Source organism: Toxotes jaculatrix, chromosome 7 (assembly GCF_017976425.1).
Source record: "Toxotes jaculatrix isolate fToxJac2 chromosome 7, fToxJac2.pri, whole genome shotgun sequence".
Taxonomy (NCBI): Eukaryota; Metazoa; Chordata; class Actinopteri; family Toxotidae; genus Toxotes; species Toxotes jaculatrix.
In genome coordinates this window covers 18,213,822-18,225,129 of record NC_054400.1, presented here as the reverse complement: position 1 = coordinate 18,225,129, position 11,308 = coordinate 18,213,822, and the positions used below count along the sequence as shown (strand labels likewise).

The 11,308-nt window shown below is 40.2% G+C and overlaps 1 protein-coding gene across 1 annotated transcript; it reads right to left on the bottom strand.

The window, feature by feature from the left end:
• Nucleotides 1–2,317: 2,317 nt before the first annotated feature.
• Nucleotides 2,318–11,228, bottom strand: slc25a37 (solute carrier family 25 member 37). Its single transcript, XM_041043110.1, has 4 exons — nucleotides 10,962–11,228; nucleotides 6,912–7,140; nucleotides 6,514–6,570; nucleotides 2,318–5,503 (listed from the first exon to the last, which is right to left on the bottom strand). Exons 1-4 carry the CDS (start codon nucleotides 11,154–11,156, stop codon nucleotides 4,974–4,976), a joined length of 1,011 nt encoding a protein of 336 aa, XP_040899044.1. The 5' UTR covers nucleotides 11,157–11,228; the 3' UTR covers nucleotides 2,318–4,973.
• Nucleotides 11,229–11,308: the final 80 nt, after the last annotated feature.

Genomic DNA, 11,308 nt, shown 5'->3' with positions numbered 1-11,308 from the left:
AGCTCGCTGAAGGGTGAAGCTGAAGGTTAGGAGAACTATTATTACTCTGCTGGCCATTGTAATACCTGCAACTTCTTCAAAGAAGAAGGCCCGAGGAGACACGGTTTTCACAAACACAGAAGACTTAAAAACAACATCCTCGTGTCTCTTTCGTTCTTCAGGCTTGGGGAGTGTCTCTAAATCTGCGTCTGCTCCACCTGGATTAACTGGATTTGGCAAGTAAATGATGAAAAGCAGCGAGGAGTTTATAACATTACTGCCTTATCTCCTCTTTTATACTTGGATCATAGATTTAGCCAGTACATGGCTACACAAAGATTTCCTGGGATATGGAAAAGAAGCTGGTGTAAATGCCAAGAAATACAAAGTTAAGTCTCCATTCTCAAGAGTTTATCTTCTTTGTCTATATGTTTAGGGATCTGATCGTGAGATGCAGTGAACGGTGTGGTCGTGGGGCCGTCGTCGTGCTCTTCAAGGTGGCCAATGATGCTTTGAAAAACAAGCAGATTTTCAAAACAGATCAGGAGAAAACCAAAGCCCGACCACAAAGACAGCCTTTGTCGGTGCTCCAATATGCCGTGACTGTCTGACAAATTTGTTGGGAGTTGATAAGACGGTTTAAAACAGCCCTGATCTTTTCACATGGGAACACTCATAAACTTCCTCGGATAGTGTAACTGGATCCCACATGTTACGGTACCAGTAGAGCAACTGCCTTTCTTGTCCCATCAGCAGATACACTGCTGCATCCAACTTAACTGATGGTTAACATTGATTGGGCGGCCTCAAACAGTGTGTGTGTGAAAGAGAAAGAACGAGAAGGAAACAGGCAGACAGAGAGAGAGAGGAGTAATTTTCCAGTATGTTCATCTGTGGGATAAAGATAGAAAGTAGTGGGATAGTTTACTGCAGATTAAAATGATTACAGAAAAGTATGACAAGGACAGAGGACATGGGCTGAGGGGGGCGTTCATTGTGAGCTTCAGATAAACAACCTGCTCGTGGACAAGGGCAAAAACTAAACACATCTGAGACAACAAAGTTACAGCCCAAGTGTACGTGTCCTGAGGCATGTTGGTTTGGAATAAAGCTCTGCACTGTCTACGTCTAAATAAAAAAAAAAAAAAAAAAAGGAGAGAGTTAGAAAAGAAAAAAGAAAAGACACTGTATCATATGCAGGACACACATTTGAAATACTGAATTTACCTTCACATAGACAGTAGAATAAAGAAACAAGGGAACAAAGTGTCATGATTACATAACATATGGATAACTGTGAGCCATTAACAAAATGTACGCATCTAATCCTGTACTTTTAATGTAAAGCTGATGTGATATACACATGTGTAACAACTGCCAGTAATTAAATAATTTGGCACATTGTGCTCATGTGCGTATTATCAATTTGCAAATGATACTTTTATCTGTGTATATAACCTCAAACCTCAGAAATGTTTTTTTAACGCTGGGTTACCAGTTTTGGTTAAAGTAATTAGCTTCCACATCATTTTATATATAAGTTCTGTACTTGTAGCTGATTCTTCAAACACTTTTCTTTCTATGAGACAAAATTATGAGCAGAGCCAACAGTGATGGACTGATCATAACATCATCATGTATGTGAATGTTGGGGTGATGGTCCAAACACAGTGACAAAACCTTTATATACAGTCTATGGACAAGACATGTCCACATCATCTCTGCTTTGGAGGCTTGTTAGCCATGTGTTTATGAGGACAACCTTTAAATTATACTATATCGCCCTCTGCAGGAAAGGTATGGCTCATGCAGATAGATCTCTTAAAGGGTTGGTTCACACAAATTCAGCTGTACAGATTGTTTTAGTTTTCAGACACTGGTTTCTTAGCTGTTCACTGAAAAAAAAAATGACAAATACATTTTTAAATGTAGCTAAAATTCTTCTTTCCCAAAGGTTGGAAAGGTGTGTGTGCGTATCAGTACCTCTGGATAGTCCACACAGTTTGATGTGAGCAGTTTCCATTGGAAATACTTTCTACCAAAGAAACAGAACCTCTATGAAAACCATTAATGATTTATTCTGTGGAGCAACTCTTTGGAGTTACTCCACAGAATAAATCATACTCTGTGGAGTATGTCTTTGGAAAAAAAAAAAAAAAAAAAAAATTATGTCAACAGAAACTGAATACAGTATTGTGTCATTTTTTTTGTTCAGGTAGAAATATTACACAGTTGTACTGTGTAATATTTCTACCTGGAGGTCACGTCAAACTAAAGCCCCCATTAACACATTTAAAATAATAATAATACTAATACTAATAATAAAAACACAGCATTCCTCAGTTGCATGTTTATTTCAGCTCCAGTGTTACATACTGTGGCAGTATTATTACAATCATTTCATATTTGTACGGGCAAACTTCCAAGCATTCCTGTTCTGGAGATGGCACTCAGCGGGAAAAAAAAAAAAAAATCATCCCATCTCCCATTTCGATCATTTGTGCGTAAATAGCATAAAATATTTACATTATGAAAATCCTCGCATAGCATATCTGCTCACGTCTCCTTTAAAATGTAAGCATCTATTAGAAACATTACTTCAACATGTTAAAAGTACTTGGACACGTGTTGCAACACAGCTTGGGAATTCTGATTCTCTGTTATGAGATAAAGGAACGACGCAGGAGGGAAGGTAGCGTTCACCACAGCTTCATTTTACTTTTGCTCACCATGTGATTAGACCTAGACAAGAATAGAACAGTTGTATGAACCTATGCTAATTAAGCCACTTTTATATTCAAGCTTAACATCCACCCTCCATTCATGTGAAATTCATATTGCACATGTAACTATATTCAATATAAAGTAGTTTATATAGTTTGAAGCAACTAATCGGATAAAAAGTAGGTCACAATATAATTTTCCAAACATACCCAAGCCTTTCCAAAATATTCAGAATAACTTACAATTTCCACTTTTAACTGCTTTTGCTCAGGTACTTTAGTAGTCAAGGAAACTTGTCAGAGAAGCAAATAAAAACACTCCGGCAGAGAAGATTTTTCTGACACCATCAAGCTCCAAACACACACAGACAACAAGCCTGTGGAGCTAAAAGAAAGATTTCAATTCAAGAGATGAGGACAGTTGACCCTACTCTGGGGTGGGGGTGAATGACATTCACAGCAGGCAGCATCATAACTACAGGTTCAAAGTAAGATGCATAGAATTCAATGCATGTCTTTGGTATATTAATAGTTACCCAACTACACAAGCATGAAGAATATGTTGCTATGGGGTTCGTGAGACCACTGGAACTTTCTAAACTTTTCCAGAGTAAGAAAAAAAAAAAAACTTCCATAATTAAAAACAAATAAATCTGGCTGCTTGGTGGATTACATCAATATCTGGAGGAATGTCTTGACTACTGAATCAAAAATAGACAATAGGCTGGAGAGAGCAGTGAGCACACAGGAAATGTGTAAGTACAACAGGACGAGTGGAAATAAAAGAAACGGCATTGCCTGCTTACCAGCTGATCTCATCAGGATTTTACCAGTCTCATGATAACGAAGAGTGCCCAAGGTCAGTTTCAAAACAAACATTAAAATAATGATGTTACATTTTGGATCACGGAAAGTCTGCACTTTAAGCTTCAGCCAAACTTAGACTCTGAAAATATGTTATATACAAACTATAACCTTTAGCTTAAAAGGTCATTATGGCACATTTAAACATCACACCAGTACAAATGCACCTAAAGGTTGAGACACGGCCATTGTGTCAAGTAACAGCCTTATTTGATCCACCTTTGGACCTGCATAATGAAATTTCTCAGAAACAGTCACCCTCAAAATATATATTCATGAATCTGAATACATATAAACAAGCTGCCTCCTTTCTGCAACAGGTTATTGTGCGTGATTCAGGAGTGCTGTAGTACTGCACTTCAACAAGGCAAATAACTGGACCGTTACGGCCTACACACCTTCATGCTGAGAGACAGTCTCTCTCAGGGGGCAAAATGTGGTATTTTGCACTTAATGCAAAAAAAAAAAAAAAAAAAAAAAAAAACAACTAATAAAATAGTAAGGGAATATCTGCAAAATGGCTTCTGACCATTTGGTGAAGACATAATAATTGAAAAAAACCCAAAGAACCATCCAGTTTAGCATGTTCAGGTTTCACAGACGTGGCCAATCAGAGCCACAATAAGATTTGATCTTATAAAAAAATGTTATGCCTTTTTGATAAAACATAAAAATGAGATATGGAAAGGTTTCTTATGTCAAAAACAGGTGCGAAAAGAGGGGGGATAAAAAGGTGAAGTAGCATTTAATATTTATGAGGCACTTGGAAAGCACAACTGTTCTGTCCGCCGTGGAGTGGAGATAAGGAATGTGTTGTAATGGTTCTTTATAAATACACCATGAAATAAAACAAACAAACACCATTGTGTTTCTTCCGCATCCATAAAATGCAAGCCTCAGAAAGCTAACAAAATAAATAAAGTTCCAATATTAAGAACTATAAACATCATTCAAGACAACTTAATTATACGGTCGCCACATGTAGGAAAGAGAGTTTGGAGAGCTGTGGTTGATGCGTTTGTGGAATGGAGGAAGAAGAAGATGACTCTCTCCTACATAAGTTATCCGTCCTTTTAAGAATAGTCATCTCTCTGCATATCCTGGTTGTGCAACATCATCTTAACTCAAAACACACACACATGCACGCACAGACTTAGGTAAATGAGAAAAAAGAAGTGCCATTCTCTGATAGAGGCGCATCAGAGAATGGCACTTCTTTTTGCATCAGAGAATGGGCAAAAAGAAGTGCTATTCTCTGATGCGCCTCTATCACGGTGACATCCCCCTGTGAGAGGAAAATCTGTGTTATTTCCTCAACAGCGGGAAAAACACGTCAAGCTCTTACTCCTTCAGGCAGGAGCTTTCTTCCATCAGTCTAGGTGTGGGGTTGCTCCCACACATTTTCCATTACAGCGGACCAGGTCCTGCCTCTTGTTCCGGCTGCCTCTTCGTCAGAAAGTACTTGAAGAACTCGTACACCGACCAGGCAATGGCAGTGGAAGGCATCTGGTATATAACCCTCGCCTGAACCCCTTTGAAGAAGGCCGTCAGACCGCCAAGCTGGTACACTGTCCTGAAGGCGTTAGCCATTCCTGTTAAATGGCCACTGATGTTCATGGAGTTGAGCGCTACATTCTCTTGCGTGTTGAGCAGCGTTTTACAAACATCAAGTGGAGTGGTTACTGCTGCGGAAATGGCTCCCGCTGCTGCGCCCGACACTATGTGGCTGCCAGGGTGGTAATGTCTGTGGGGGTTTAACTGCTCCTGCATCAGCTCGTAGGTGATGAAGTGAACGGCCTGGAAGGGGATGTTCATGGTCAGCTGTGTGCTGTAGCTGCGGTAGAAGGCTCCAATGCCTTCGGTACGCGTTACTGTTCGAACGCAATCCAAGAGTCCCCGATAAGGAGAGTTGTACATTTGCATCCTCTGCTTCACCACTGAGTCATTGAAGGGAAAAAAGAACCACGCGAGCATGTTTTATTACATGCATTTCATATGCAATCTATACATTTTTATACTTTGCACTTAAAATGAAAATATCTCAAATAATATAAGTTTTATAGAAATAACATTTATATGTGTTAAGTAGCAAGCTGCACAGTCAATGATCATCATTATAGCTGAAGAAGAAATGAAAGTAAACTACACTCTGCAGGTGGACAAAGGATTTTTAGATGATGCCAGCATTTATCTAACTGCCATGTGTGAATCAAATCAGTAATTTCATTAATAATACTGAGCTGACCATTACAGTCCAAGGACAGTGTCAATATCTGCTGCTTTAAAACGACAAGAGTTAGCATTGTTCAATATTTTTCTATTTCCAACCACAGATTAATTCACGTTTGGTTTGCTAGTGAGCATTTACCACAGCAGGACAATGTATATGGGATTGTCTCAAGATAAAGATAAAGATACAGTGTGTTTTGTAATCAAGGAACATGTGACACAGCGCAACAGTGTGCCTCACAATGGAATTCTGTGTAACAGCAGAATAAAGTATATGAGGCATTAGATACACAGATTATGCTTCTTAGTGGGATCAATTCATTGTTGGTTTTGGTCTTTCCGTGTGACTTGTTGACAATAAGAAAATGGACAGCCACCCATCCATTAGCTATATCCACCCATCCTTTAGAGGGGTCGTGAGGTGCTGGAGTCTATCCCCCGCTAACACTGGACGAAAGGCCGGGATACACCCCGGACAAGTCGCTTGTCAATAGCAAGGTTTGCACATAGGGACATATAACCATTTAAGCTCGTATTCACACCTACAGGCAATTTAGAGTCACCAAACGAACTGCATGTTTTACAGTCTGTGGGAGGTGCAGCACACTGGCTCAAGAACACGAGCTAAGGTTTGAACCCAGAAGTGAACTGACAATGCTAACCACCGCACTGCTGTGCCGCCCTTCCAGGAAGAGCCTTCATAGAATTTTTTTCTTACCTTCAGCTGGATTCATGACTGCATCGTGGAGAACAGTGGCCACACTACCTGCCATACCTGTTAAACACACACAGGTCTTGTCAAGTCTAAACAAGTGACTGCGTTGCCAAGAATCTTAAAACCAACAAAAAGCACCGTAACATTTGTCACAAAATGAGCCTTTTTTTTTGGAGAGGTCAGAGTGAAGCACCACTTTTTTTTCCTGGTGTTTCCCCGTGCTAAAAAAAACAAAACATGGGTTTGCACACACACGTCCCAGATAACATGTTTGGACATCGTAACCAGGACACAGTGTTAACATGACTTAACTACACTCATCAAGGCCATGTTGCTTTGCCTACTGTAAAACAGGTAGTATGACAATCCAGTGATTTGTGTTGAGATGTGGGAACACATACCATTGGCTAAATGGCTGTTGCCTCCATTCTGAATGACGTCACTTAGTGAGCGTTTGACTCGCTCATAGCAGGCGAAGTACAGCGCATGGGCAGGTCCGGCTCCCATCATGGTGATGTTGAGGCCCCTCAGCGGTCTGAAGACCCCTTCTGTCTTGATGATCCTTTTCAGAGCCTCATACACACTCCTGTACTGTGCATTCGGGTCTGGCTGCAAGCTCTGCATCCTAGTCTGGTAAAAAAAAAAAAATAAAGACATCAATTTAAATTATTGCTTATCATTTCTTCAGTGTGGTTAGATCTGATAACAGTTAAAGCACCAAAGTGCTAAAGTTAGAGCACTAGTGAGAGTGTGAGTGGCTTTTAAGTGGGCACCTGGTGTAAGCCCAGTCATGATTTCTTGATGTAGTGTTCCTTGCCACAGTGTTCTGACAGTAAGTGGTCTTGGCAGCAGTAAGGTCCTGTCTGAGTGATGTGTGTCTCCCGCAAGGCTGGTGTGGGCGGCCGTGGCAGCTCTTTGTTTTACTCCACCATGCCAAGTTATCTGGACAGCACAAAGCATGTTTTTATTTGTGGGGAGATCTGGGGCTGACTCAGGAGATAGGCCGAGTCTATCTTCCTCAGCATGTTCCCATGTGTTTCCTTCCTTTGGCTTGACAATAAAGTATCAATTACATTTCCGTTTGATACAGATTTGGGAACTGGGGGCACACAAAACCTGGTAGCATAGTTTACATTTTACTTTTTTTTTTTGTGGCTGAATTTAAGCACTACAAATTGCACTGTTCTGCTGAAGATAGAGGCATTATTATGAATTTTACATTCATGCCTATCAAAGAAGTCCTTGACAGATGGAAGTGGTTCAAAATGACAATATCAGTTTGCTCTATAGCTAATCTGAACATCAGATTATGCTGGGAACAAAGTAACCTACAGACAGCTCCAACTGTATCCTGGGACTGTGCTCCTTATTTAATGAGTCATGAAAGCCTCATAATAAATGACTGCTCATGCACTTGAAAACACAACACAGGTACTTCTTCAGTAACCAAAAGCCAGATATAATACTCAAAGTTCAGCCATACAAAATGAAATAAAGTTATAGAAATGAACAGATGGTTAGTTTATAATAAAGGTGGTCTATGACAGGAAGGTAAAGCAGGACTTGATGGCCAAACACATCACCTCCACACATATCACATTGCCTCTTGCATTGGCAGTGACCACCAGAGAGAACTAATAGGTTTCTGTGAGGACAACTGGCTGACATAACATTATGAGGTCTTTAAAAACTTTAAAACATGGATGTGACAGATTTGTTTTGGCTGTGGACTTAACATGAGAGTATAAGAGACCGTTAAAACTGGAGTTGAAAAGTAGTGATGTCCAGTTCTTTTAGCTTGTTAGTTTTTCAGCTGCTGGTTTAAAAATAAACTCATGATTCAGTTTTGCACATATTTACATTATTTATAATGTGGGGACAGGTAGTAATAGCACAGTAAAGCCTGGGGGCAACACCAGAAGCACTGTATGAACAAAGATGCTATTAACATCAACGTCACAGTAAGAAAAACAAGTAGCGAACACCAGTGTGTCCCTTTAATAATCCTGGAAAGGAATCATTCTCACCTATTGCATTACCTTGTGTCCTGTCTTTCTAATTCAGCTTTGGCAGCTGTGGTTCTATGGCCGTTTACTAATCAACACTACAGAAGAGCAATTGTACACACACACCCTTCAGTGTGTGAGGCTGATTCCAAATGTGCACAACACCGATAAGATCCCCCTCCTAGTATTAGCACAGGCTACTCCCTGAGTCCTAGCTGTGTCTCGTTCTTTACTGGGAGCCTGAAACATAGAGTAAGTGGATTGCTACCTTTGTACAGTGAACTGTGAAATACAAGACAAAATTGCTAAATTCACGTCCAGTCTGATATGGGCCATAATTTCTTCACCAAGCACACTAAGTTAGGTTCTTTAAGGAGTAATTGGAAATAAACGCATTGGAGTCCGTCTCTGATGTTTGATTTACTACACTGTCCATTGCGACTGTCCGTATGAACAGGAAAAATAGGAACCATGATTAAGTCTTTCATCAGTTTAGACCCACTGAAATTTCAAAACAGCCGCTGTTTCAACTCCAGACACGCACTGATCAAACTAAATGAGCACCACAAACAACAACTGGAAGGTGCTTGTGAAAACTTTGAAACCTCAAGAGGAAATTGTGACAGTGGTTTGAGTAATAAAGGCCCATGGGTTCATTTGAAAAATTTTTTCCTTCCAGTATGTTTACAGTTGTCTGTGCCACATCAAGATCATTGTTAGGGTAGAGCAGCACGTCAAATTACACTAAATTTTAAGAACAACACTACATTGTTAGAAAACAACAGCTGAGCAGATGAAAGAGGATTTCAGGGGCAAGGATCACAATCAGACCAACAGTTTGAGATTTGCTTTACAGACACAAGCCAATTTTTAACAGGCTTAAAAAAACATTTTCATTTAGTTACTTAACTTCAACAACAGACTCTAACTTCAAGACACTCGTTTGTTCGAATACCAGCCATACAAAGCACTGGAGTCAGAAGGGGCTTCTCTGTTTATGAACTAAAGTGATTCATGTACAAGTATTTGTACTGTCAAAGCTGGTGCAAGTTACAGTTCAAAATCGACCATCATGGTCTACGTAGCTCTGTGAAAACCACTGTACTTCACTACAAAAATACATTTGTGTGCAGTAACACATGTCTGCAACTTGATATGCAAGTCTTTTTCAGTTTGAGTCAACAAGTCAGAATTGACATCTTTAACAAAATGTACTCAAGGTCAACTCTGCTCTTCCTTCTTACAAATGTGAGTGTGACTGACGTCATAAGATTATACTATGTTCCTTATTTTTCTATATACAGAATATTTAGGAACTGCATATCATTCCATCCTCAATGATAAATCAAAATCTGAATAGCATTTTATTTGTACTGTGTATATTATTTTCTTGTCTGTTACTTTCTTCACTGATTAGTCCTTGAGTTAGCACATTAATTTTCTTTCGATCAACTAATCAATGAACTGACTGTTTTAGCTGTACTGTACATTGCACTGGTTAGCACAAAACCCTATCATTTATAACTGTACATTTTCTACATTGGATTTTTGTACATAACAATAATTACATCATTTTTACTACCCACTGGTTTATTGTCCATTCTGTTCATCCATTTGTTTTAACACATGTCTACTGTATGTGCACTTTAACTGCTAAACTGCGTTTTCTTGTACTGGTAGGACCACAGTTGACCTTTGTTAATAAGTCAGTGTATCTATGAATGGCCACAAAGGCTTTCTTTCTAACAGCCCAGGAAATTTGTAAAAAGTTATCGTCTGGCCTTTCAGAGTGACGGTATCGTCGTGGTACTATGACTAGTTTTACATTTCAAGGTATGTTTACATCTATCAAGCCAAGCTAGGTACTTGACCTTCACTTATCCTACATTAGTCATATAGGGAGAGCCTGGATAACTCACTTCGTTTCACAGTATGGAAAAAAACCTGTGGCTCTGAAAACCCTGGGATAGCATGGAAACGTGTTCCCTAACAGCAAAATTAGCTCTGGATTAAAATACCGATAACTTTGTTCTAACCTTGCTAACTAATAAGCCACTTGGTAAATTAAGGTTACAGTGGGCGTTCAGCAAGTTTGTAATGTTAACAAAGTTAAAAGTTATATCGAGAAAGAGGCGAAAAATATTAAAACTGCTACTACTTGCTCGCTTTAGCTGAGACGTGGTATTTTAATTCCGATTTCATTAATGCTAGCCGGCTTCGTTGAGTTTGTTAAGTGTGCTCGTAGCAAGCAGCCTGCCGTGCTTAAATGAGCTAACACTGAGGCTAATTGTGGATGGGCAGCGTGAACATTTTATAGCTAACGCCTGCTAGCAAGGCGATAGCTGAGTATCTGCACAGTTAGCAGTGCTGTGTAGCTAGTTACTGAATGAGGTGTGGTGGCCAAACAAGTGCGATTTACTGCTGTGCCTCCTCCGTGTGCGTTACCTTGACAGAGTCCACAGGGTACATCACCGTGTGCTCCAGTATGCCAGCCACGGCTCCCGCTGTCATGTGGGTCGCCACTGAGACATGAGGTGGCAAGCTCTCGTAGTCCCCGTCACTGTCCAAAGGCTCATCGTCTTTGCTTTTGATTTGCGACATCTCCAGTGTTGCCACCGCCCGGTCCGAGGCCAACTCCATGCGTGGTGAGCTCCCACAGTGGGTCCTCTTGGGCAAGGTAACACTCAGACAGATGTCGGCGGCATGGACAACCACAACATCATCACTACTTAAAGGAGTTCCAGCGCTCGTGTGACGTTGGCAGCTGTGGGCGCGTTTCGGCTGAAAACGAA